The sequence below is a fragment of the Cryptotermes secundus genome, unplaced genomic scaffold, assembly GCF_002891405.2.
Source record: "Cryptotermes secundus unplaced genomic scaffold, Csec_1.0 scaffold831, whole genome shotgun sequence".
Classification (NCBI taxonomy): domain Eukaryota; kingdom Metazoa; phylum Arthropoda; class Insecta; order Blattodea; family Kalotermitidae; genus Cryptotermes; species Cryptotermes secundus.
In genome coordinates this window covers 129,730-156,281 of record NW_019744130.1, presented here as the reverse complement: position 1 = coordinate 156,281, position 26,552 = coordinate 129,730, and the positions used below count along the sequence as shown (strand labels likewise).

At 41.8% G+C, this 26,552-nt stretch overlaps 2 protein-coding genes across 4 annotated transcripts in view; one reads left to right on the top strand and one right to left on the bottom strand.

Annotated features, from left to right (window-relative positions):
- Window positions 1-5,886, top strand: part of LOC111874547 (insulin-like growth factor-binding protein complex acid labile subunit) — a 9,671-nt gene extending 3,785 nt beyond the window's left edge. Inside the window, exon 2 of the mRNA XM_023870135.2 lies at window positions 2,801-5,886. Within this exon, the coding sequence (XP_023725903.1) occupies window positions 2,801-5,554 (2,754 nt within the window). The 3' untranslated portion in view covers window positions 5,555-5,886. The remainder of the gene's footprint in view (window positions 1-2,800) is intronic.
- Window positions 5,887-7,489: 1,603 nt separating this feature from the next.
- LOC111874548 (tubulin polyglutamylase complex subunit 2) lies at window positions 7,490-21,086 on the bottom strand. 3 transcript variants are annotated; one of them, XM_023870136.2, is made up of 5 exons: window positions 18,936-19,078; window positions 15,173-15,340; window positions 10,209-10,423; window positions 8,881-9,084; window positions 7,490-7,794 (listed from the first exon to the last, which is right to left on the bottom strand). In XM_023870136.2, the coding sequence occupies exons 1-5, from the start codon at window positions 19,006-19,008 to the stop codon at window positions 7,630-7,632; spliced, it is 825 nt and encodes a 274-aa protein (XP_023725904.1). In that variant the 5' UTR covers window positions 19,009-19,078; the 3' UTR covers window positions 7,490-7,629. The 3 variants fall into 3 exon arrangements, with proteins under 3 accessions (XP_023725904.1, XP_023725905.1, XP_033611382.1); XM_023870137.2 differs by lacking the exon at window positions 18,936-19,078 and adding an exon at window positions 20,998-21,086 and having other exon boundaries at window positions 7,491-7,794; XM_033755491.1 differs by lacking the exon at window positions 18,936-19,078 and adding an exon at window positions 21,007-21,068 and having other exon boundaries at window positions 7,491-7,794.
- Window positions 21,087-26,552: the final 5,466 nt, after the last annotated feature.

Genomic DNA, 26,552 nt, shown 5'->3' with positions numbered 1-26,552 from the left:
GCTTGGAGAGGATCAGTTTGGATTTAGAAGAGGAAAAGGAACCAGGGATGCAATTGGGATGATGAGAATTATAGCAGAACGAACTTTGGAGATAGATGAAGAACTGTGTTCTTGCTTTATAGACTGGCAGAAGGCATTTGACCATCTTAATTGGACCAAATTAATGCAGATCCTAAAAGAAACAGGTATCGATTGGCATGAAAGAAGATTGATTAGCAAATTGTACATGGATCAGAAATTTAGAGTACGACTGGACAGAGAGGAGACAAGAAGTGTGCAGATTGGAAGAGGAGTTCGACAAGGATGCTGTTTATCACCAATTCTGTTCAACTTGTACAGCGAATGTCTTACCAAGGAAGCTCTGGATGGGCTTGGAGACTTCAAAGTAGGAGGGCAAATTATTCAAACTGTGAAATATGCAGATGACCTTGTGTTAATGGCTAAGGAAGAAACTGTGCTACAGGGCATGATTGATAGACTAATTGAAATTGGAAGGTGCTATGGCATGGAAATGAATGTGGAGAAAACAAAAGTAATGAAAATTTCGAGACAACCAACCCCAGTCACAATAAAGATAGACCAAAAACAAGTGGAGAATGTGAAATGTTTTAAATATTTGGGTAGCTTGTTAACAGATGATGGAAGGTGTACTTGTGAAATTAAATCCAGGATTGCCATGGCAAAAGCTGCATTTAGCAAGAAGAAGAATCTTTTTACCAGCAAATTGGACTTAAATTTGAGGAAGAAACTAGTGAAATGCTACATTTGGAGCATAGCTCTGTATGGGGCTGAAACATGGACACTTAGGGCAGTAGATCAGAAACATCTGGAAAGTTTCGAAATGTGGTGTTGGAGAAGGATGGAGAAGATCAGTTGGACCGATTATGTGAGAAATGAAGAAGTGTTAATTTGAGTCAGTGAGCAGAGGAATATCCTACACAAAATAAGAAAACGGAAGGCTAATTGGATTGGTCATGTTTTACGCAGAAAGTGCCTTCTAAAAATAGTTATTGAAGGAAAGATAGAAGGGCGGATAGAAGTGACGAGAAGACGAGGAAGAAGACGTAAGAAGATGCTGGATGACCTTGGGGACAGAATAGGATACTGTCATTTGAAGGAGAAAGCTCTAGATCGCATTAAGTGGAGGAATTGTTTTGGAAGAGACTGTGGACCTGTCGTCTGACAGATTACTGATGATGATGATGATATTATTGCAAATGTGATCTCAAGCAAGTACACTGACATAAAAGGGCGCGACAATTTAATTCCCGGAATAGATATGTGAAAGCAAAATTTGCTTATCTGTGGACTAGCAGCTGCTGTCGTCTTCGAAATGCTTTCCTTGTGAAGCTATGCACTACGTGAGACGATAGTGCCACTACCGAAAAATCGTTTTCTAAAATACCTTGCAGTGACTTTGTCATGTTGACTTGATGTTATGAATATCAGCAAATCTTTGTTCCTTCAGGGAATTTTTTTAATTTTGGAAAGAGCCAAAATTTGCAGAGGGGTTAGTCAGGTGAATAAGATGGGTGGTTTATTTTGTAATGGATTTCTTATCCAGGAACTCGCGCACTCTTAATGCATCATGCGCATGGGCATTTTCATGACGGGCAATCCCATTGTGAGGTCAGAGTTCGGGTCATTTCCTCCGAACAGATTCCCGTAACCTTGTCAGCACCTCCAAATAACACTGTTGGTCCATTGTTTCTCCTTGTGCAATGAAATCATAGTGAACCATCCCCTTGTGATGGAAGAAACACACAGGTATGGTCTTGAACTGCGAGCGATACATGCGTGCTTCTTTCGGCTGAGGTGAATTCTGTGTTTTTCCACTGCAGGCTCTGGCGTTTTGTTTCCGGGTCATATTGAAAACACCACATCTTATCATCGGTAATAACCCTATCAAACATCTCTGCATTTTTTAAAAGATCAGCTGAAATGTGAAGCAGATATTGTTTCTGCTCATCTGTCAAGATACCTGGCACCTTCTTTGTGGAAATTGTTCTCATTCCCAAACCTCTCATAAAAATCTGACACGCTGTGTCCATATTCATATTCACTTCTGCTGTTAGTCTCACTCCTAATCTTCAATCTGAGCACACCAAGGTTCATACTCTGTCCACATTTACATCTGTCCTTTGCGGTTTTGGCTGCCCACTTCTTGGGTCATCTTGCACATATTCTCGTCCTTCCTTGAACCCCCTATACCATTCAGAAACAGTCAATTTCTTCATAGCATCCTCACCATAAGCCACTGTTAATAGGGCTGACGTAACTCGAACTCGCGACTTTCCGGCTTGTGGCATAGTGCCTCAACCAACTACGCTACCGCATGCAAAACGCATGTAGTTCTTCGTGAAAGATGTGCGGCTTTTCTGTCCAATTTTAATAAAAATTGTAATGCTTCTGACATGCTATTAAATTTCTTCACTGTCATATTTCATCAAAAGTCTGTTAACGGTTTTAATTTTGTACCATGCATAGAGACAAACGGACAGAGAGAATTAGATAAGACTCTCTCAAGAGTTGTGACAGCACCTAAACATATATTAGAGTGGAGTGCTCTAAGCGAATTTTATTCTCCATTAAATTTTGAGAATCTAGCGAATCCTTTGTATTTGTTTTTCAAAGTAGACAGTCCTATCCTACACATGTAAACCTAAATGATCTCTAAGTATGTGTCAGCTCGAAATAACTGCATGCCATATATTTTAAAGTGTGTATATGTGAGCAAGTGTGTGTGTGTGCATGCAAATTCGTGTATCATACGATGTACCATATGACAATTCTTGTTCAGGCTCTGATGACAATCACGGGGTTGTGGCCGCTTGTCACCGCCACTCTCCTGGCAGCTGTTAGCGTCGCAGCTACTTGTCCTTCCGTCTGCAGATGTGACGTCTCCATGTGGAACAGTTTCAGAGGGCAATATGTAAACGGCACCAAATGCTCCAACGTTTCACTCACTGATCTCCCTCCGGGTCTCGACACCAGCATTACATTACTGATTGTTTCTTACAACAATATCTCTACAGTTCGAAACAATAAATTCTTCGGAATGAGACTGAGAGAACTGATTCGCATTGATCTTAGCAATAACGGATTGCAGACAATAGAAGAAGGTGCATTCTGGGGTCTCCATGAGTTGCGTGAACTCAGGTTACAGAACAACAAACTCAGCGTTCTTCATCCTAATACTTTCAAGGAGGCATTCAGACTTATTCGGCTGGATGTGGGTGAAAACTCTATCGGTCACTTCCATGTCGATACATTGAAAAATAACAAAAAACTTGAGTATTTCAACATAGGAAATAACAAGCTGAAATCAATTCACACCGATACATTCAAGAATAATGCAGAACTTATAAGTATTAATATAAGTAAAAACCTCCTGAGTGAAATTAGCTGTAACATTTTTATCAACAATTCTGAATTAGTATACATAAATGCCAGTACCAACAGAATTTCATTCCTAGATGAAAGAGCTTTTATGAACAACAAAAGGCTATGGAAGCTCGATCTGAGCATGAATATGCTCTCACAGATTCACCAGGAGACATTCAAGAAGAATATGAGACTATCGGACCTATACATCAGTCACAACACGATCAGCAATCTCCATGAAGACACATTCAAGAATACCAATTTAACCAATATATTTATGAGTGACAACCTACTCTCCTCTCTTCATTTCGGAATATTCGTAACTAATAAATATTTAAAGACTGTAGATATCTCCAACAACAGACTCAAATCACTTGACGCTAACACGTTCGCGACAACCAGCAAGCTGGAGAACCTGTACGTGAATAGTAACAGGATTAGATCCCTTCATCACAGCAGTTTTACAAACAACCCTAACCTCACGCTTCTCTTTCTGAATAACAACGATATTGACTCCATCCATCCTGACACGTTTAAAAACAATATGAATTTGCTATATCTGAGCTTGACAAACAACTCAATAAGTTCTATTCACCCAGGCACATTTAAATACAACTCAAAACTGCGTCACTTGCATCTCTCCAACAATAAGATCGTCTCTCTCCATCTCGATACGTTTATTAACAGTACCTCACTTCGATATGTCTACGTTAACCACAATGTAATCACCGAACTTCTCCCCAGCACAATTATGAACAATTCCAGGCTAACCAACCTGTATCTTAGCAACAATAACATTAGTCGTCTACAGACGCACGCTTTTTATGGTTTCACTGGTCTTCGGACATTAGACCTTAGCAAGAACAGACTAGAATACCTTCATCCAGAGATATTCAGTAATAACAGTTATTTGTGGAACATTGACATAAGCAGGAACAGAATAAGTTCCATACACCCTGATACCTTCCGGAATACCAAGGACATCGTGAAGATCCTTGCTAGTGGTAATGTCATAACTACTCTGCAGCCCTCCACGTTCAGAGATAGCAAGAAACTGAGGGTCCTGGACATCAGCAACAACAAACTCACAAATCTATATCCAGACACATTCAAGAACACTGATCTGAGGTATCTGGAGTTAAGTAACAATGAAATCAGTTCACTCCTTCCTGATATATTTATGAACAATTTGCATCTCCGTGAATTAAACCTGAGTAATAACACTCTGAGCTCCCTTAACCAAAATGCATTCAGGAGTATTCCTGCGTTGTGGAAACTGGATATCAGTGGAAACAAAATCATCGGTCTTGACTGCCATACGTTTTATAACAACACCGAATTGTACTATCTGAATGTAAGTTATAACAGAATAAGTGCTTTGGACCCCAGCATATTTCTGAACAATACTAATCTAAGAATAGTGGATCTGTCGCATAATGTTTTGACATTTCAGAATAATAATCCTATCCTAATAGCGCCAAAACTAAGTGCGCTCTTCCTAGGATTTTGTGGCATTAAGCATCTTCATATTGTTCATTTTCAGAATTTAACCATGCTGAGAATACTCGGACTGAATAATAATTATCTGGAGACGTTAGAAGACGATTCAAAGAAACAGCCAATGAATCGATACAGCATCATTGGACGACCACTTAATACACTTTATGGCTTGAAAGAACTGGAAACTTTAGATATTTCCAACAACAAGATGAGGAATTTAAATATGAATTTAGTTAGTGGTCATGAAAAACTGACACGGCTGAGTTTTTCGGGCAATCTCTTCTATTGCGACTGCAAATTGCAGGAACTATGGAGGTGGTGTTTTGAACGAAATGCAAGGCCACATATTGTGTCTTGCGACAAACTAGAAACATGCACCTGGGAATATGTACGTAGACTTTCTTGTGATAAAACCAATCGAAGTATATCACATTTGTCTAAAATAATGGTGTTAATTTGTGTGTCTGTTCTGATGATATTTTCTGTTGCGCTCGTGTTCAAAGTTGCGCCCAGACAAGTGCTACAAGATCTGTGCTATGGGTTACGAGATAAAATTGTGATCAATTTCAGGGAAAGTTTCAATGCGGCAGTAAGTTCCTGCGTGAGATACGTCTATCCAAGGGTGATAAGGAAAACCGGTTCTACAATTCTGACTCCTGATGACGTGTAAATTATCCATTACAGACCCTTGGAAGCAGTGATGGAAGTGACAATTTTTACATAGCAACTTAAAATATCCCCCTCCCTCACAGTGTGTAAAACGAGGAAAAAACTATGGCAAAAACTGTTACGGTATCCGTATTTCGTATACAAGTTACAGAGTCAGTCCTCCCGCTTTTTGGTAGTTCATAGTGTGTAGCTACCAACATCCATATATACAGTATATTTTTTTTCAATTTAGGGACATTTTTAATCTTAGTTGATTCTGTATTTTGTCATCTGCGCACGTGATAACTTCTCACATCTAGGTTCCGCCTCTGAAATAAACAAATTAATTGAAAATTGTGCATTTTTCCTTAGCCTATCATTAACAGCCTGTATTTGTGCAGAGTTTCTTTCTAGTTCTGTAGAACTTTCCGTGTGGCACACTGACCCATTACAAGGCATTATCTACACAGGGCGATACAGAAGCAGTCGTGGACTCATATTCGTATACCAAGTGGAATGTTAACTGATAATATCAGTAGTCCCGTAGTACTGCTCTATGGTCGTCGCGCGTGCTCCGGAAATTATGGCAGAAAACGCGCGATCTTAGTCCCTGTGTACATGTTTTCTTCCCAGTATTTTTCAGGTGCCTAGAAAGGAATGTGAAAGTGGGACTAATAATGAACATATACAGATGTGTTACGTGTATTAAGCTAATGGCATGTGACTGAAGTAAAAAGAAAGTATCACTAACTGGAAATACAAGTCACGTTAGTTTTCTAGTGTCTTTTAGTTTATCTGAGGATATAATTATCACAGTCGTAAATTTTTCAGATGGACAAATCGAATCAAACATGCTATGTTATATATGGTAAGTTGGTGTTCAATTCCTTGTAGAAGCAGGATATTGTCACGGGTTTATGGAATGACTATAGACGGGGTTTGGATTGACCCCTTATACACACAACTCTCAACTACACTTCACAGTTCACTGTTATATACACACTTGTGTTCTCAGTCTGTTATAATTTTCACTAGACGTTGCCTGGTAACGGATCTTACTAACAGAGATTCTTCATCTTCTGTGCTCACATCATTGCCACCCGGCAAATATCCCCAAAAGTGAAGCCACTGCTTCACTCCCAGGCTGGCGGCCATCTCACGCCAGTCTCCCAGTCATCTCTTCACAGAGTTACTAACACCAAACTTTGTCCCGCTTATAGCCCTTCGGCATGGACCGCGTAGAAAACACCGCTCCTCACTGTTTAGTTCAATCGTTGCCGTGGGAACATATTGGTTTAAGGAAGACGTTACTCAGCAAAGGGTGCCGTATATTTGCTTATTCCAAGGTCGTTACCTAGCAGTGGTCGTTGTTTATGGGGTCATTAGTTAGCAACAGGTCTACATACTACAATATTTTTATCTTCCCCTCAGCGTGCAGAGAGACCATGGGACCACCCCAATATACCTAATGACTAGCCGGGCCTCTTTCCCCGGGAATAAAGCGGCTGGAGTGTAAAGCTAACCTCGTATCTCTATATAGCGCTGATGGTGAGAATACATGGAGCTATGCCTCCTCTCCCTCATAACTGAAGTGGTTATTAATGAGGCACAGTAACGACATTATATTTGCCTTATTAGTAACAACAGGAACAGTGTCGAAGAGAGCGCGTTACATGTCACAAGACTAGATAACTTTAAAATTACAATTATGTCCGTTACTTTACAGTGACCCTCTTCTTCGTCTTAGATTCACGGATTAGGTACATGGTGTACGAGATTGTGCGTCCCCATGGGGCTGAGAGCTTATGCTATGTAGCTGCTGGCTGGTATAATATTTCAGAGAGTCCGAAGCAAAGATATGAGGCGACGTCTTTCCCGGTAATACTGGAGGCCTGAAGGCAGCCGTCCCAACACCAACGAGAGCTGCGGAAACCCGACAATCTTCTAAGCTGAAAATCTAATTACATGTCTTAATAAGCAGAAAACCAAACAGATCATTCACCACATGAAATTTCTTCATAATTATTTTAATTCCTATTCTTTAGCGTATTCTAAGCATTTGTCTATTGAGGTTTAACACAATTACATTTTGTATGCTCAAGTTGATCTGTTCTTTGCAGTATCTGGTTTCTTTTTGGAGCTCTTGCCTCTTGTTTTAAAGATGGCGGGGTCGAGGTGGTTGTACGGCATGTCGCTCCATTCCACGCTTTGTGTCACGTGGTTGCTCTGAAGCAGGTGAGGCGCAATAAGCACAAACATTTGCTGAAACAAGATATAAATTCAAGTCTTATGCAATAGAACACATGACCTGTATGTAGTCTTCATCTATTCCCCAGGCGGAATTGTGACACCGTATTCACGACAGTGACCGCCCCTGTAGTCTAGTGGTCAGAGTTCCTGGCTACAGATCCAGAGATCCCGGGTTCGATTCCCGGCACTACCGGATTTTCTGAGAAGTAGTGGGTCTGGAACGGGGTCCACTCAGCCTCGTGAGGATAACTGAGGAGCTATTTCAATGAAATAGCGGCTCCGGTCTAAAAAACCGAAATTAACGGCTGTAGGGATTCGTTGCATTGACCACGCGACACCATCTATCCGCTAAAGTTGGCACTAACTTCGCCAAAAAGCGGCGGTCGCTCGGTCGGTATAGTTCGCTTGCGGACTACAGCCACAGAGTTTGTTTTGTTTATATTCAGGGCCGTGTCTTATTACCCATCACCTTATTATTAACACATCTATATCTATTTAATGACACTCTCGTAGCTGTATCACAATACAGTTTCTAGGAGGAGGATGTCTGTGCGACATGAATCGGGAAGGAAGTCATGATCGTCACATGTTATATCAGCAATTTTCTGGAGGAGCCGACAGGAAACACGTGACATCCTAAATATCTGACTTCTACATCTATATATGAAATTTCCACCTTCCGCACACGATGCTGGATTGCTATGTACTTAACCACAAAGCCTCCGTGATTTTTCATTATCATCCTGAAATTCAATATTGGAAGCTGCAGGACAGTAGATGTTTACATATCATTGTCAAATAAATAGAAATTATACAATTGAGGAAGAGGGCTACGGGGGATTTGGGTGTAAGGCATGGGAATTTTATGGACATAAAGGTTACCTTCACGCTTCAGCCACTTTACCCCCAGAGAGAGATGTCTTGGAGAAAATAACAAAGTAATTCCTGTAGCCGATTGCTATCTAAAGTGCGCATATATTACACCACAATTCGCTCGCAAACCCACTGGAAATACAAGGCTATCGGTCTGCGCGCCCATAGTACAACTTCAGGATTGCACAAGAGACGCCAAAAGCTCTAGCATAAGAGGAGACTTACCTCAGCCCATGGTGTAAGTCCCATGGGTGTGAATTTGAACTGCCACTGAGGGAGTCCTTGGTGGATCAGCATCATGCGGAAGTACTGGGTGAAGCCCTCAGCCAGGAAATGCCATTCGAAACTTCTGTCCAGAAGCCAGATTTTGGGGTCCTCTCTCTTTAGGTCGGATTCACAGTCGCTTCTATCCAGATACACAAGACACACCTGCCAAAAGATTTGTACTGTAAGGTTCTTACTTCTGCGCCATGCCAGCTTTCCGGAATGAAAGTTTCTCGGTACCGTCTTTATGTGATCTTGAACTTCCGACAGACTTATGCAACTTCAGTTAAGTAAATATTCCTCATCAATTTATTTTATTGTGTTCTGAATTCATCTTCGAAGCCTGACACTCTGATTATTAAAACGTCCATAATAAAATTAGTTCTCAATTAATTAAGACATAGGATAAGTAGTTACTATGCCACAAGCCGGAAAGTCGCGGGTTCGAGTTCCGATAAGGTGGATTTTTTTTTTTTCAATTTTCCTATTCCTTCCAGTCGCACTATGGCCCTGGGTTCGACTCAGTCTCTAACAGAAATGAGTACCAAGAATCTTCCTGGGGAATAAAGGGCAGCCGGCGCGTAAGGCTGACAACCTTACCGCCATCTTTGAGCCGACTGTCTAGAGAAAATGTGGGACTCTCAACGTCTCAGATCCCTGTGGGCCTTCATGGCCTGTTACAAGGATAGATTTATAGGATAAGTAAGCCGGTCACAATAGCCGCGCGGTCTAAATTATGAACTGTCTTCGCTCCCTCCGAAGCTGGGATCGTGGGTTCGAATCCCACTCAGGGCATGGATGTCTGCGTTTATTCTCTGTTTGTGTTGTCCTGTGTTTAGGTAGAGGCCTTGCGACGTTGTGATTACTCGTCCAATGAGTCCTACCGTCTGTGAAAAATGATTACTGAACTAAATAAGAGGCCTGGGCACTGATTGGGTTGGAAGAGCCATTGAGAAAAAAAAACAGGATAGACAGTCCATATGAGAACTTCGCAATTTTGGGGGACTTGCATCATTGTTGTTAATACTAACACATTATTCCTATGAAGGAGATTTCAATAAATTGTGCCCATGACCGGATTTTATAAGGAAAAAGACTTCGCTTTTAGAGATATCGCCTTATGTTTGTACTATGGGAGTAAAACTAGTCTTACTGTTTAAATAGGTATGTCTATACGTGGGTTCAGAGTTCATTAAATCTGACCATATTTTTAAAATATTCGAGACCTTTTTCTGTTTGTTTTTTCATTCCGAAGTTATATTATACACGTACATTAATTGCCCGTGTACCTTTCCAATTCCCTGGCAGGAGTCCAGTTCAAAAATCTTGCATTTCACCCCGAAATTAGGCCTTCGTCTGGCTGGATTGCAATCATCTTGCCGGCTACATATTTCTACGTCCAGCAGATTGGGGTAATCAGAATCCCCTTGAGTCTTTATTCCAGCCAGGCGACGCAACTCAGAAATTGAGTTGATCTTCATGTTGCCTATGGACAACATTTCGCCTGTGAACAAAGCGAAAAAATAAGCAATTTTCGACATTTAGAAAATGTCTGAAGTCAAATGAGGCACCTATCAATTCTGCTCCACTGACTTGTTTCGTTGTTTAATTCAAATTCTCCTTGCATAAAACCACGACATTTCTTTCTTGATTCGCTTAACATCTACCATCTTACAGATCTAAACGTATTTATCTCCAGAATTTGGACTTAAAGGGAGACTAAATGACGACAATAATAATTTTAATAGTAAGAAGCTAATAATAATAATTCAATTCTTTATTATTTATGTGCTGAATAAACAGCCACAAGGACAGTTACAGACACAGCACAGTATAGACCACAAGTCCTCGTAATTACATTATGGGCAAGCACTGGAGGAAAAGTACATCAATGCAGAAAATTAACCAGACAAAAAGCAACGGAAAATTAATAGAGGTAACAAGAAATAAATAATACAGAACATTAGGAGTAAGAACAAATATTATTAACAAGTTTAGTTTAATGAGTATAAATGTGATTGAGAGAAACAGCCCGGACTGCAAATATGTCAAGATGTTTACCCACCGCCTTGGCAGCAAAGGCGCGCCGAGCAGAAGGACAGTGTTTATCAGAGGGAGAAACCCCAAACAATGAGAAGTCCCCAAGATTGCAGGTAGGAACACGAAGACAAACATTCTGATAAAGGGAAGAGCAGGATTTAAGACCACGATAGACCTAAATAAGAAAAAAGTGCAAGGTCATGTCTCCGTTTACGTAAAGATTCTAGACTTAATTTCTCTAAGGGCCACGCCATAGCTCAAGCGGTTAGTCGCTAGCTTCCCACCGCGGCGGCCCGGGTTCGATCCCGGGGTCTGCTCAAGTGGGATTTGTGGTGGACAAAGTGTCGCTAGGGCAGGATTTCTCCGAGTACTTCGGTTTCCCCTGCCAATCTTCGTTCCACCAATTGCTCCATAATCACCCTCACTTATCACCTGGGGCTGGTACAATAGGCCAGAAGTGGCCGCAGTGCAAGGTACTTAGTCCCACCCCACTAGCAATAAAAAAAATAATTTCTCTAAGGCATCAGTATAGGTATATGGAACATGAGGAAAAACGATAAAAACAGACGGACGTAAACTTCTAATAAAAATAAATAATAATAATAATAATAATAATAATAATAGCGCATATGCTCTCTTCAAAGCATACAGGGTAGAACGGGCTGTTGTGCTTGTGCCTCACAGATCCTACCATTGCAGGTGTGGATATATGCATCGGTATAAATACACACACACACACACACACATATGGAGCACGCAGTAGCGTAGTTGGTTGAAGCACTATGCTACAAGCCGGAGGGTCACGGGTTCAAATCCCGATGAGGTTATTGGATTTTTCAATTGACCTAAACTTTCAGCCGCACTATGGTCCTGGGGTTGACTCAGCCTCTAACAGAAATAAGTACCAGGAATATTCTTGGAATGTTATTGGGAGTAAAGGGCGGCCGGCGCGTAGGCCTGATTGTTTAAAAAATGTGGGAACCTCAATATCTCATAACCCTATGGGCCTCTACGGCCTGTTACAGGGATAGCTTTATTTTGCTTTTTTACTTTACCTGATAAAGATAAAAGGTGAAGCTATCCCTGTAACAGGGATCTGAGATGTTGAGGTTCCCACATTTTTTCTAGATCAAGGGTCTCCAAACTTTTCGAACCGCAGGCCACATTAGGTAATTCAGCACTTTCAACGGGCCGGATAAAATGAGAAATTAATAACTCTAGGTATATGAGTTTTATTGAAAGCACAGAATTTCATAAACTAAATACAAAGTGCATGAGAATAAATTATCGTATATTAATGACAACAGACAGTATCAGCAAATGTTCAAATTTTCATCACAAATTATAATAAAACAATTAATGTGAATGATGGAACTCTTTTTGCGTCCTTAAAATCTGATTAAATTGAGGTTCAAATTTTGAAATGCTAATCACAAGTAGCGACTTTAAATGTTCATCGGATAAATTTGCCCTGTATTTCGACTTGATGTACTTCATCTGGGAAAAAGTTTGTTCACACAAATATGTCGTTCCAAAAATGGAGATAAATTTACAAGCAAATTTCTTTAAATTTTTAAATTGCTCAGCGTTCAGAAATTTATAAAATTCAATCACATTTCTTTCCTTGTATTTGTCTTTAATATAGNATGCAACTCTGCACAGTATAGCATATGAACAAAGTTACAATTTTTCACTTGCCTTTCCAGAAGTATCAACTTTGCTCTGAATGCCTTGATAAGTGCAAATAGATCACAGACTAAGTTATTTTCACCCTGCAACTTTAAATTCAAATGGTTCACCAGATCAGCAAAACTGCTAATTTCCAAAGCCACTTGGTATCTGATAAAAGTGGTTCGTGATGGTTTTTCTTAGTAAGAAATATATCAATTTCATTCCTGAGCTGAAAGAAGCGCGAAAGAACCTTTCCACAGCTAAGCCATCGAACTGCAGTATAATATGTCAGGTCAATAAGCTCGGAATCACATTTACCAGTACTCACTGGAATATTAGTTCAATTGGCCCATTTATGCACAATTCTTTCGCGGGCCGGATAAAATCACATCGCGGGTCGGATGTGGCCCGCGGGCCGTAGTTTGGAGACCCTTGCTCTAGATAATCAGCTCACAGATGGCGGTAAGGTTGTCAGTTTTACACGCCGGCCGCCTTTGAACCCCCCCCAGGAAGTCGTTTCTGTCAGAGGCTGAGTCGACCCCAGAATCATAGTGCGGTTGGAAGGATTAGGTGAATTGAAAAAAGAATCAATCTCAACGGGACTGGAACCCGCGACCTTTCATCTTGTAACATAGTGCCTCAATTAACTACGCTACCGCGTACCGCTCATGCTACCTGAGGCCATCTCAATGGCGTACTTCGTAAATCCCACACATCAGTATTACCAACATTGCAGCCTCTGAGGTTTTATTTTTTTATTGACTTCATTAAGCATACATACAAAAGTTTCTGTAACATCAGATACTCAGATTGTAGTGAAAAGAAAGTAAGCTATTTTTTCTTTCCAGAACTCTTTGTTAGTCTTATTTAATGTACAAAATAGCAAACACGTGATACTGTATAATGCAATAACTTGACAAGTGGACGACATATATATAACTTAAAGCAACTAGCCGAACATCTGGCGACGCTTTAACAGGAAGCGTGACGTCACGACTAAACTCTTCATAAGAAGATCACGCAGCTTCAATAAAATGGAGGCCGTTGTTATAATCCTTCGTGTGTCGACGTCGCATTTTAAGATGAAAGCAATGTAATCCTGCGAAACATCGGTAAAAATCTATCAGACTGTAACTGATTGTCTAGAGAAAATGTGGGAACCTCGATGTCTCAACACCCTATGGGTCTCCACGGATTGTTACATGGATAGCTTTATCTTTCCCTTTTATCTTTGCCTTAATCTCAGAGAAAGTGATTTTATGGTCAGGAATGCATTCAGCGAGATAGGGTGATATGACTGTTTTTGTGAGCATGATAAGAACCGTTCGAGTTCCAGTATAGTGAATGGCTGCGGGCTGGACGATCAGGATTCATTTCCACTCCCAGACCCACTCTGATGTCCACCCAGTCTCTGACCCACTGACCACTTGCGAATTCTTCTTTAGGTTAAACCAAACCGGAGCGTGAAACTGATCACTCGACTCTATCCGTTATCGAGGTGCATACGTCCTCATGATGTAGACTCAATTCGATTCGAACCATAGATAATTGAATCAATTGAAGTTTCATATTCAGTCACTGAGTCTCCGATCAACTGAGACATTACCCTTGAACGGAAATTTTATTTTAAGAACTTTCTTACATTAACAAGCATATTAGTCAGTAATTATCTGTTTATTGTTTGATCCATATTATTATTACAGCTCTACAGCCCTCTGTTGGGCCTTGGCCGCTTTTGCAGTTTCTTAATCCTAAACACAGTCTCCTTGGACGGGAGATCAGCCCGTCGCAAGGCCTCAACCTACACAGAGAACAGCGCAAACACAAAATGAATGCGCACACAGACATTCATGGCTCGAGTGGAATTCGAACCCACGACCCCAACTTTCGAACGGACGGATACAGTTCATGCCTTAGATCGAGCGGCCACTGTGAGCGGCATCGTTTGATCATGAAGATTTGTATACTCTTCTACTGTAGTACAGTATAGTTGTTCCTGTGTTTAACTGATTAAGCACTACGCCATGAAGATGTATGGGGAGTAGATATTTTCTTGACCTCGGCACTAGCTGTTGACGAGTGATCACCTTCACGCCCCGACCGCTTTACCCCCGAGGAAAGAGCCCCCAGTACCCATTGGATAAGAGGTTGGGTGAACTCCAGAATTGGAGAAGAGAACACTCACGACCCTACCGGAACTCGAACTCCGACCCCTCGGTCGTCCAGCCCGTAGCCAGTGGCTGTACCGACTGAGCTATCCAGGCTTCTCTTCTACTGTAGCACGGCAAAGAGAACTGTAGTAGGATTTCTCCCATGGATACTTCCAGAGATCCAAGAAAAATCTTTAGTTATTTTCTGACCACCTGAATGACTGTTAACAGTTCAAGAAATACCTTTCGTCATGGGATTAGTTATTTGCAAAACTTGTAACATTGCTTTCCAAGAAAACAAAGCAGGGTCTTACAAATGCGCCCTGACAGACTGCCTCAGGACAATAGGACAAATGCCAAGGATCTGAATGCTCAGGAATCCTTGTACTGACCTGCGTATTCATAATTCCAGGTAAGTTTGAAGCCGTCAGTTGACATGTAAAACTGGCGCATGTCTTCCGGTAGAGCGCAGCAGTGACGTTGTTCCCATGCTGTTAGTAGCATCCTTTCACACGGCAGCCTTTTCTCCAGTTCAGTTTCCTGCACCCCTGGTGTGCTGTCTGTCCCACACAGAAATGCGTCAAAAGTTCGTTCTGTTCCCAACACACACTTGGGGAAATTCCTAGTGGAGTCATGTAGGTATTCTTATTTGCCTTAGGTGTAAATTCAGTTTCTGGAATTCGAATTGTCCAAGACTGATGCATACCGTTTTCTACCACCAGGCAACAGTTGAATATAAATTGTAGAATTGGGCCGGAAAGAGCGCGAACTTCGATACTGTGTTTATTCATCAATGATTTACGTAATGCTACTATGATGAACCCAGACTATATAGCAATAAAGTGGTAAGGTGATAGTGAATTGAAAGGATTTGAAGTTCTATCCTAGCATTTGTCTGGAGAGACTGGCAAAACCATGAAAACCCTCAGTCAGGACAGTCGTTGCCCCAGGCAAGGTTCGAACCTATGATCTTCAAATAGAAGTCAGAAGCGCATCAGTTGAGCCAGGTTCCTCATTTGTTTTCTCTGCTTTAAGCAAAGCGATGGAAAGGTGTACACATGCTTTGGGGCTTCAAATACAGAACTTGTCTTGATTTTGTTTTGTTTCAGACACAAATTTAAGTATGTTGCTGCAAAGGTTGTCACTGCGTACGGCAGTAAGGATAGGACCACCTCCCCATGTATGTATGTAAGGGGTGGGCCATAAAACCGGCCCCCGCACTGCGACCTTCAATGATCTATTGTGCTTCCTCTTGGATTAGCCCTTTATTAATCCTACACTTTTAATAAAGTGTAGGACCCTGCTTATGGGGGCGTCATAAAAGTCACTTAGTTCCATAAAAAACTGACCCAAGTGACAAAATCTTAAATAAGCTATGGCCTCACAATCACACAGGATGTTTGTGGCTGATTCGATTTCTTGTAGGCACTTTTCACAAGGTGGGTCATCTGTCAGTCCCAACTTGAAAAGGTTTCTTTCCGGTGGCAGTTTCCGACCACCTCCCCATTATGTGTTCCTTTTTTGGACAGCTTATGTCTGTCTCCCCCCAAGTACGCATATATAACATTCGAACCCATTAAACAAATTAACTTAATCTAAGATAAAGATTCCGTTCTCAAACGCCAGTGATAAATCAGTGTTAATAGAAAACTCCGGCAATAGGAAGCGCTAGTTTGATGTAGACCTGTGATCTGACTGGCTAATTACAGTGCAGACATGAGTTTCTTTTCCATCTAAGGATGCCGAACAGTAAAATGACATGTAACCACAAAGTTCTTATTTTATACATGTTAAAACCCTTTAAAAAACTGGATATCTTCGACGTAATTTTTAAAACCCAAGCTAACGTATACATATTTGGATCATCTTCAAGTTGTTGCCCCTATAGACTGAGAAGCAGTCTCTAAAATAATTCCCAAATAGGCCTACATATTTATTATACTTCAATGTCCCATACTTTTATTACAAAAGTAAATGAAAAAATTAAAGGAGCTAATACTCGTTTTTTTATTTGCTATTTGCTGCTAGTGGGTGGGACTAAGTCCCTTGTACTGCGGCCACTTCTGGCCTATTGTACCAGCCCCAGATGATAGGTGAGGGTAATTGTGGAGCAATTGATGGAATAAAGATTGACAAGGGAAACCGAAGTACTCGGAGAAAACCTGCCCCAGCGCCACTTTGTCAACCACAAATCCCACTTTACCAGACCCGGGATCGAACCCGAGCCGCCGCGGTGGGAGGCCAGCGACTAACTGCTTGAGCTATGGCGCGACTACCTGATACTTGTAAGTCTTGACCAAATAATAACACAGCACTCAAGCACGCACTGTGTTTCTGATTGTTATACTTCTGAAAGCTTTTCGTCCAGTGGTCCATATGCTTCCTGATTGCAACAGAATAAGATAGGTTACATTGGGCCTTAAGCCATACTTGCACTGATCCTTTTCATAATTGATGCTCATTTCGGATGCTGTTCCATCAGTACAACTTCTCCAGCTGAGATCTGCTCTTAAACCTCAACACCTCCCTGAACATACATTATCAGCACTCACCCAGCGGCCACCAGTTCCTAATTTCGTCTGAATTGTGCAGCTCTAATAAAGATTCACGGACTTCGTTTTTCTACTCAGCCTCACCAGGAAAATTCTGGGATATTACTTTAAAATAAGTTATGATCGCTTCCTTCCACATTCTTGCCAGCATATCGCTCTCACAGTCTCACAGTCTCACAGTCTTCCTACTACTATAGTGAAACCATGTCACTAAATGATCCCAAAATTAACAGACATTTGATTCTTAGGACATTTAACACGTTCCCTTGTCTGCAGTTTCGAGTTGGGTGGGAAGAGGACAACTGCCCAGCAGGTAGTTATTTGCAAACTTGGATTAGCATTCAGCTTAAGACCCAGAAGCACCAAGAACGTCAACAAGCACTGTTTGCTATCCGACCGAGATTCGATCCCTATGCCTCCCGAATTCGAAGATGGAATACTATCCACTATCCCGCTAATGTTCAAATCTATAAAAACGCATGTTACGTTACTATTATTCGAAACCAGCTTATTTCACTGCCTTAAGGTAAATGTAAAGTTGTCCCTGCGCTTAATTAATTAAGCACTACACCATCAAGATGTATGAAGGAGTGGATGTATAGATCCACAGATTCTTGATCTCGGCACTTGTTGGAGGTGAGCGGTTAGCTTCACGCCCTAGCCGCTTTATCCCCTGGGAAAGAGCCCCCGGTACCCATTGTGTAGGAGACAGGCTGGGCCCCAGAGCCGGTCTGGGTGACGTTGAGAACAGCAAAATATTATTCCTATTGGGTCTCGAATTCCAACCCCTCGGCCGTCCAGTTGCTATACCGACTGAGTTATGCCGGCTCTTCCTTGGTAACTAGAGCTCTTTTTTTATTGCTAGTTGGGTGGGACTAAGTCCCTTGTACTGCGGCCACTTCTGGCCTACTGTACCAGCCCCAGATGATAGGTGAGGGTGATTGTGGAGCAATTGGTGGAATGAAGATTGGCAGGGGAAACCGAAGTACTCGAAGAAAACCTGCCCCAGGGCCACTTTGTCCACCACAAATCCCACTTGACCAGACCCGGGATGGAACCCGGGCTGCAGCGGTGGGAAGCCAGTGACTAACCGCTTGAGCTATGGCTCGGACCCTTGACTAAAATTCATAAAATACTCGTACAGTAAAATTGCTAAATAACAAATTCAGTTTTTCACAATTTCAGGATGGAGATAATTAGACCCAGATACATAATGATAACCTTTAGAATTTGTACTCGGCACTAAATATTATTCATCGCATCAAGGTGGATTGTGGGAAATGTAGCACGCATTTTGGAGTTGAGAAATGCATAAAAATACATGTATTAGCCAAATCTCACAAGGGCGAAATAATTCGGAATGTCTAGACTTAGGTGGGAGGATAATGTTAGATGGTTCTTAAGGAAATGAATTATCGAGGTGTGGACTCGATTAAGTGGCTAAGGATGAGTCCCAGTGGCGGCCTCTTGTGAGCAAGTACACGAAACTTAGTGTTCCTTGAAAGGAGACGAATGTATTGAGCAGCCAAGCAACTGTTAGGATCTCAAGAAGGGCTGTGCTTCGTGGAGTTTGTTACTTAAATCACGTTTTCGATCCACTTACCTAGCAAACGAACAAGCCCAAGCGTCAGATTGTCGTAAAATGAATCTTCTGATACTTCTCCCACAAACGACATTCTGCTCCATTATCGAGTTATCGATTTAACACAATCGCGGTTCCCATGGTTACGAAGCGCACCAACAAGAAATAAAGCACTCATTGTTCCTCCCCATAGTGGGCTCTCTCACCATGCACGTTTCTTCTTCTTCTTCTCCTCCTCTTTCTTCTTCTTCTTCTTCTTCTTCTTCTCCTCCTCCTCCTCCTTCTTCGCCTTCTCCTCTTTCTTCTTCTTCTTCTTCTTCTTCTTCTTCTTCCACAAAGATCTTTAGAACATTTATCGAGGTTCAGAATTCATACTGGTCTTTCCATTTACTTTTCCCCTTGCAGAATATAAATGTGTAGTGATTTAGTAATCATATCTTCTCGCATTTTGTAAACATGTTGCTTCCAGTCTAATTACTCTTACCTTTTATGTCATCCACTATAATCATAGTTTACAGTCTGCTTCTACTTTTCAGTTTTCTCCATTTTCGATATAAAATATATGTGTATAACTAATTTATATTTAAGATGTAATTTATTTTTTCTTGTGAACTTTCTTGAATTGAAGGATATTAACGAGAGAGACAGGAATATTCGTTTCGATATTCAAATGCATTAACAGATCTGATTAGTTGAAATAATCCAAAAATAATATTATTGTCTTTCAAATTATTCCAACATTGCCTGTAGTCTTTACTGTTGGCCGTAAAATGGCCAATTGATCAATTTAATTCTATACCAATAAATTGATGACTTATAATTTATTTATTAATGATTCCGTATTAAGAGAATTGGGAAAGACGCTTTAAAAATTGAAGTTCAGTGAGCTGTGAGTTCAGTTTCTTCAAATATTCTCGTAATTCACAGAATAACCTATGTATATTTCCATAAACATCATTAACCCATCTGTTTTTGTAATTGAAAACCAGATGCCTTTTTTGAGCAAGGAAATGAAATTGTCTATATTACGTGTATTTAGGTTAATTTCAGACTCCAAACGCTTGTCAGCTTTTGGTGCATTCATAAAAAGTAAACTGTAGTTTCACGCAAAAGAAATGCCTAAAGAAAACGTATATGCTTCAAGCAGAACGCTAAGTTATTCGTTCTTTTCTGTTTAATTATAGTGACGCGCTAGTAACAATAGCACGCAACAGTTACACAGTTTACAAAGAGTTGCCCTTCAGAATTCCCTCGTAGTTACTACACGGAAGTTCCAAGACAATCAAAGATGAACTAGATACGTACGATGTATATATGGTCCCCAAATCTCGATTCTAACCTGCAGAACAGGTCTTTGTTCTTTCACATCTCTACGTTTTATTTTTATGACCTGATTGAATAAGTTGCAATACTAGCTGATCCATGTCAAGATACCGCAAACGAACGGGGAAAGCTTTCAGGTTGCAGTTAATGTGAGCTCCCGCTTCGTGTAATCTCACAACGTCATTGCGTTTCGGCACATCTTGGGCGTGGGTAGTGAAATACAAAGCAGAAATTCAGCTGAATGGTATTTAGAACGGAAATGTTTATTCCACTTTGCAATTCTCATTTGTCTTGGTGTCTCTTTATTACATTCATTAAAAGTTACCTGCAATACAGCCGAGATGGCGCAGTCGATATAGTAACTGGCTACAGGATCGACGGCCGAAGTCGTCCAAACTGGTTGTGAGACCCACTCAGCTTCCTATCTAGTAGGTGCCACAGGTTCTTTCCCCAGGAATAAAGTGGCCAGGGCGTGAAGCTGATCATTCACCTCCAACTAGTGCCGAGGTCAAGAATATGTGGATCTATACATTCACTCCCCCATACGTCTTGATGGTGTAGTGCCTAATTAGTTAAGCACAGGGACAACGTTGCCACTCTTACAGCTCTTAGATGAAGATAAACGCAAAGTTATCCCTGTGTTTAATTAGTTAAGCACCACGCCATGAAGACGTAGGGGCGAGTGGAGGTAAAATTAGTTTGACTTTTTGGTTGTTAAAAGGAAAAAAAATAGTCATAACCTAAATTTGTTGTTACTTACAGAGCCCACCTCATTTTGAGTGCCCCCTATCCCCGAACCGCAAATCCGGCCCTGCTAACAGCAGACGTTCCACAGATCGACCAATTGCCTCGCAGTACTGGAGCAACACTGAAGCCTGGCATCGCTTCTTATTGGTAAGCAACTTGTAACGTACATTGGACGCCAGACAAAGAGTATGCTCCATTTCCCTGGTGTATAATTAAAATCCGCCGTGCTCACTTTTCAATACCTCTTCATTCCAACGGCTAATGTCACAGGCTTCAATTTTATTGCATTATGTGAATGTTCAGCTTCCTGGAATTTATCTAAGAACATTTCCGTCACAGATATGAAAGAATGAAGCCCAGCTCTCCACAGAATATGCAGGCCTACAAGCTACTTCAGCTGACCGTTGGAAAGAAAGTAGAAAGACGAGAGCGAAGTGCTGGTAGCAGAAGGAAAGGGGCAGAGACGCTGAAGAACAAGTAACTGACTTTGCAGATCTCTGGACGTAGCGCTTAGTATGCCGTTATGTATAGCCTAGAAGTGCTTTGTCTGTTGACTTCGGACAAAAGCAGAGATTCTGAGTCTGTAAGTGTAAAGAGTTTGCCCTTCATAGAATCAGAGCATAGCGCATGCGCGTTGAATAACATAGTGTTCACCAACCTGTGGTCCGCGTCTTACTTATTTTTATTATTATTATTATTAGTAGTAGTAGTAGTAGTTAAGGGGCTGAGCCATAACTCAAGCGGTTAGTCGCTGGCTTCCCACCACGGCGGCCCGGGTTCGACCCCGGGGGTCTGGTCAATTGTGATTTGTGGTGGACAAAGTGGCGCTGGGGCAGGTTTTCCCCGAGTACTTCGGTTTCCCCTGCCAATCTTCATTCCACCAATTGCTCCACAATCACCCTCACCTAAGCGGCCTCCGTAGTCTAGAGGTAACGTTCCCACCTCATGACTCGTAGTACGCGGGTTCAAATACCCGGCGGAGGTCGTCGAATTTTTAAGGGCGGAAAAATTCAGGGAACAAGTCCTCCGGGAGGGACTTTAAGCTGTGTGTCCCGTGTCGTAACTTTACGGCACGTAAAAGAACCTCATATCCCCAAAGGGGATCCCTGAGCCAAATTCCAGGACGTTTCCCGCCCAACAATAGTCTCTAAGGCCTCTGATAGATGGGGGAAGCATTATAGACACCGCTAAGCAAGTGGCCGAACTCGCTTGCTCGGCGGGACTGATGGTACGCACCATTTATCGGTAGGGTATAGAGACTGGTAGAATATCATAGAGGGAAGCACAATAGATCAAACTGGTCGCGGTGCATGGGGAAACCCACCCTCTCTAACTAACTAACTATCACCCTCACCTATCATCTGGGGCTGGTACAACAGGCCAGAAGTGGCCGCAGTACAAGGGACTTAGTCCCACCCCACTAGCAAAAAAAACAAAAGGGTATAGGAAACACATTGCTGAAGGGGGTACTTGGACCTGAGGCAGGGAAAGTACCGACGGATGGAAAGAAATTAAATAATGGCGACCTTCAAAGTATAACCTTATCCAAGTACTGTTAGGGTGTAAAAATGAAGGAGGACTGGTGAGACATGTGACATACATGTGGGAATGAAATATGCCTGAAAACATGCAATTGAAAATCCTGAGAACAAAGGAACACTTGAGAGACTTAGACATAGATGCATCGGTAATATTAAAATTCACTGCTAAAGGAACGGAACGTGAGGTTGCGCGGTGGATGCACCTGACTCAGACTAGGTCCCGTGGCTCTCACTTGTGAACATTGTAATAAACTTCCGGATGCATAAAAGGTGGGCTGTTTCTTGACCAGCCAAGCAATTATGTAACAGCAGTTCAAGGATTCTCTGTTCCAGGGCTGTCCAACTGGTGGCACGCGGGCCGATCGCTACCCGCCAGTTGGTTTTGTGTGACCCCTGAGAGTGTTCTTCCATTTCCCAAAATATCTTAATGCTTCATTTTTCTATGAAGAGTCTGAGAATATGCCGCAAAGTCTTTATGAAAAGCTTTATCAGATAGTCCGCGAAATTATTTACTTGATTTCACATGAAACATAATAATTTAGACCCCAGTCAGAGAAGCATGAAATCGTTTTGTCTCCACGGCTGCGTGCAATATCTCCAAAATCTGTCAAACATTTAGCCGCTCTTTCTAAGAACCGTCGACTGAACAAAATTTAATTTAAATAAATATTCTTTAATCTTATCGGTAAAAATAAAAGGTAAATTGTCCTTGTGATTAACTAATTAAGCACTACGCCATGAATGCGTATGGGGGAGTGGATGTATACACCCAAGTTTTCTTGGCCTCGACAGTAGTTGGAGGTGAGTGGTCAGCTTCACGCACCTACCGTTTTAACCCCGAGGAACGTTCCCCCGACACCCATTGGACAAGAGGCTGGGTGGGCCACAGAGCCGGTCTGGACAACATAGAGAAGTGAAAATTCTTGCCCCCACCGGGAATCGAATTCCGATCCTTCGTTCGTCCATCCCGCAGCCAGTCGCTATACCGGCTGCGCTAGCCTGGCTCATTTAATTATATCTGTCCAATTATTATTGTTGTGTTTGTGCCTCACAGATCCTACCATTGCAGGTGTGGATATATGCATCGGTATAATTATATATGCATATATAGCCCACTTGTAGGTACCTATAGTGCAGTGTGGCTTAAGATATTAAGTTCTTCAGCCCTGAAATTCGTAACGATTAAATTTGCCGTTATTGGGTCTATTTGCATTTTGAAGAGTCCTGTGTTCTGGAATATAATGCCGTATAGTCCGTTGAAAGTCAACTGGTGTTTCGGAGGAATATGTAACCTCCATCTTCAGGGTCGAAAAATAAACCGTGCAAGAGACCAGCAAGAAGTACGCAGGAAGCAGAGCCTGCTGTTCCTCCAAATCGTCCCTTGACTAGCAACGGACTACACGGCATTACATCCCCAAACACAGAATGATTCAAAAGGCAGACAGACACAATATCGACAAATCTAATCGTTACGAACTTTAAAGCTGCGGAATTTTGAACATCAGTACATCTCAGAAGATAAAACTATTCATAACTGCCGCGGTGAGACCCTCAAATCCTGCGTATCTTCATTTGATCTGCAGTGTACTGAGGGCAGGCCTTCGGGAAACCTATTGTTATTGTACGGCCAATGAATCGGGCTAAGGCGAGGGTCGCTGGATTGCAGTGCACGTGGCATGTAGAAGTTCTGCAGGGGAACTGCAACATCAGTTAAGTGATTGATTGGTCTCATGTTATACGACGGGTACCCCTTCCACGGTAGGAGTAATACTTCTTCTTTTCGCCACGGCCTACCTATTCAGCAGCTAGCGGGGTTAAGGCTTCAGAAGCGTGAAGCTAATAACTCATCGCTATCCAGCACCGAGGCTGAGAGGGCTTACAGCCTTTCTAACTCCCCATAGACACCTTTGTGGCATTGTACTGAGGTAGATGTATGGCTCACTGGTTAAAGTGAGCATTGCTGTCAGTCCGCCTCGTCATACGTTCCATTCTTGTAGGCAATAAGAGTAACCTACTCAGCTCTCAGTTTGGAAGTTCTGGTTCACCTTCCATGCAGATGTAAGCAATTAAGTACAACTACTTGTACATCCTAGGGGAGATTCCAGTGTTAAGTTCAGGACAGTGCAATGTTTAATTTGCCTTAGTAACATGTACAACGCCTTTCGTTCCTGACTAATGATGATAACAGTATCCTGGTCTTCTGGCTTCATGACACTGTGCGATTTCTCTGCAGATGATATTACGCTCTGGACAAGGGGTAAAGTCACGCGTAGGGGATGTAACCATTCATTATAATTATGCGCATTATAATGAATATCTGATTAAGACTACTAAATTGTAAACTGTATCCTTGTTACGGCAGCCGAGCTGTCTAAGGCATGCACTGTCTTCGCTCGCTTGGAAGCCTGGATCGTGGGTTCGAATCCCACACAAAGCATGGATGCTTTGTATGTGTTTATTCTCTGTTTGTAGTGTCTTGTGTTTAGGCAGAGGCCTAGCAAGATCTGACCACTCAAGGAGTCCTACCGACTGTAAAATGGCCATGAGACTAAAAATCAGAGGTCAAGGCCGAAGGGGGCTCTAGAGCCAATGAAAAAATATCGTAAGCTGTATGTCATAAGATTAGATTTAGGAATTAGCCATATTCTTACACTCAGAATACGATATAGGCTCATTTTTGCTCTGTGAACAGTGTGGAGCCACCTGCTAATTTTCCTATAAATTGAGCTGCTTTACACAAGAGGGCAGGACTTCGAAAATGGATATGTCACAGCCAAAGCAAGCAGTAAATCATAGGTAGGCCAGATCGATACCCACGCTAAGCTCATTAAACACCAAGGAGCTGTCAAAAGCCCCGTTTGTATTTCAAGGGCTAAAATCCATCTGATTGCGAAATGCAAAATTTTGAGACTTCCTACATTTTTAACTAGGCCAATAAAACAAGTAAAATGGAGGTAACATTTGTTGGAAGCTGAAGCTTGGAGAAGTTCAATGCTTCAGAGCAGATAAGATCCAAAAACGCTTTGGTTTCGACTTCCAAAGCATTTGAAAGCAAAATCTAAGCTCCTCAGAAATTCCAAATTAACTTATAAGTCTATCTTGATTGTGTGACTTTTGACAATTAATTAAAATTGAAAACTACCATAACGTGTTTAACATTATTGAACAGTATCTACAGTTATTTGTATATCAGTGTAGCAATCCGTGTAATTCTCCACCAGTGTGATTTATTAAATCACAGTTCAATACCAATCATTGTAGTCATTGTGTGTGTGAGTGTGCTGCTACAGTGTTCCTCCTGTCCTGCAAGAGCAAGGTCTGTTAAGACCCAGGGACTGATCTCCTGTTCTACCAGACCCAAACCTGAGCTAGTCATCTCGTTACATATCCTTACCGGAAGGCATCCTACAAATTTGTAGCGACTGCTGGCGCCCAAAACAAGTCCTTCAGCCTTCCCACCAATCAACCCAACACCTAAGGACGGGAAGGAGGTAAGGATAAGACAAGCGCAAGTGAGTTCTACAACTACGGCCGTATTGGCTACCTGCGAGCATTTATAAGGTGGCGTTCAAAGCGTGGATGTAGCAGAGAATGGGCAACTGAAGAGCCATATGAGGTCGCTTTCAACTCGGCTTCCTCCATGCTCCCGAAACTCAACAATCAGGGGGGAAGAGCGTCTACAGAGATAAAATCGTAATAATGTCTCATGGATGCGGGAGTATGGGATATCAACTCTTTCATCTATAAAAACAGAATAACCAAGACGATTCAATTGGCCCCAATCTGTCAGTCGGAATGTGTGTCAATCGAACGTAGAGGCAGTTTCATGTTTATGGTTCCTTCCCGGTTCCACAATTGTGCCACGTCACACGTTCACAGCTTTCCTAATACACAATTCATTGTCATAATGGCCTCCTTTGCCTCCGTAACGTATGCATCGATAACAAAGGGAATGAAATTTAGACTTAAAAAATATACGGAGTTGTTCTTCTCGTTAGTTAGAAAGATAATTACTCGCAGAATAAGC

What these genes read in the sequence shown, in the direction of transcription:
- LOC111874548 (XM_023870136.2), bottom strand. Translation starts at nt 19,008, where the DNA reads ATGTCGTTTGTGGGAGAAGTATCAGAAGATTCATTTTACGACAATCTG. An exon ending in CTGGAATTATGAATACGCAG is followed by an intron (nt 10,424 to 15,172) that starts GTCAGTACAAGG and finishes CTTTGTTCACAG; the next exon opens with GCGAAATGTTGTCCATAGGC. An exon ending in CCTGCCAGGGAATTGGAAAG is followed by an intron (nt 9,085 to 10,208) that starts GTACACGGGCAA and finishes ATCTTTTGGCAG; the next exon opens with GTGTGTCTTGTGTATCTGGA.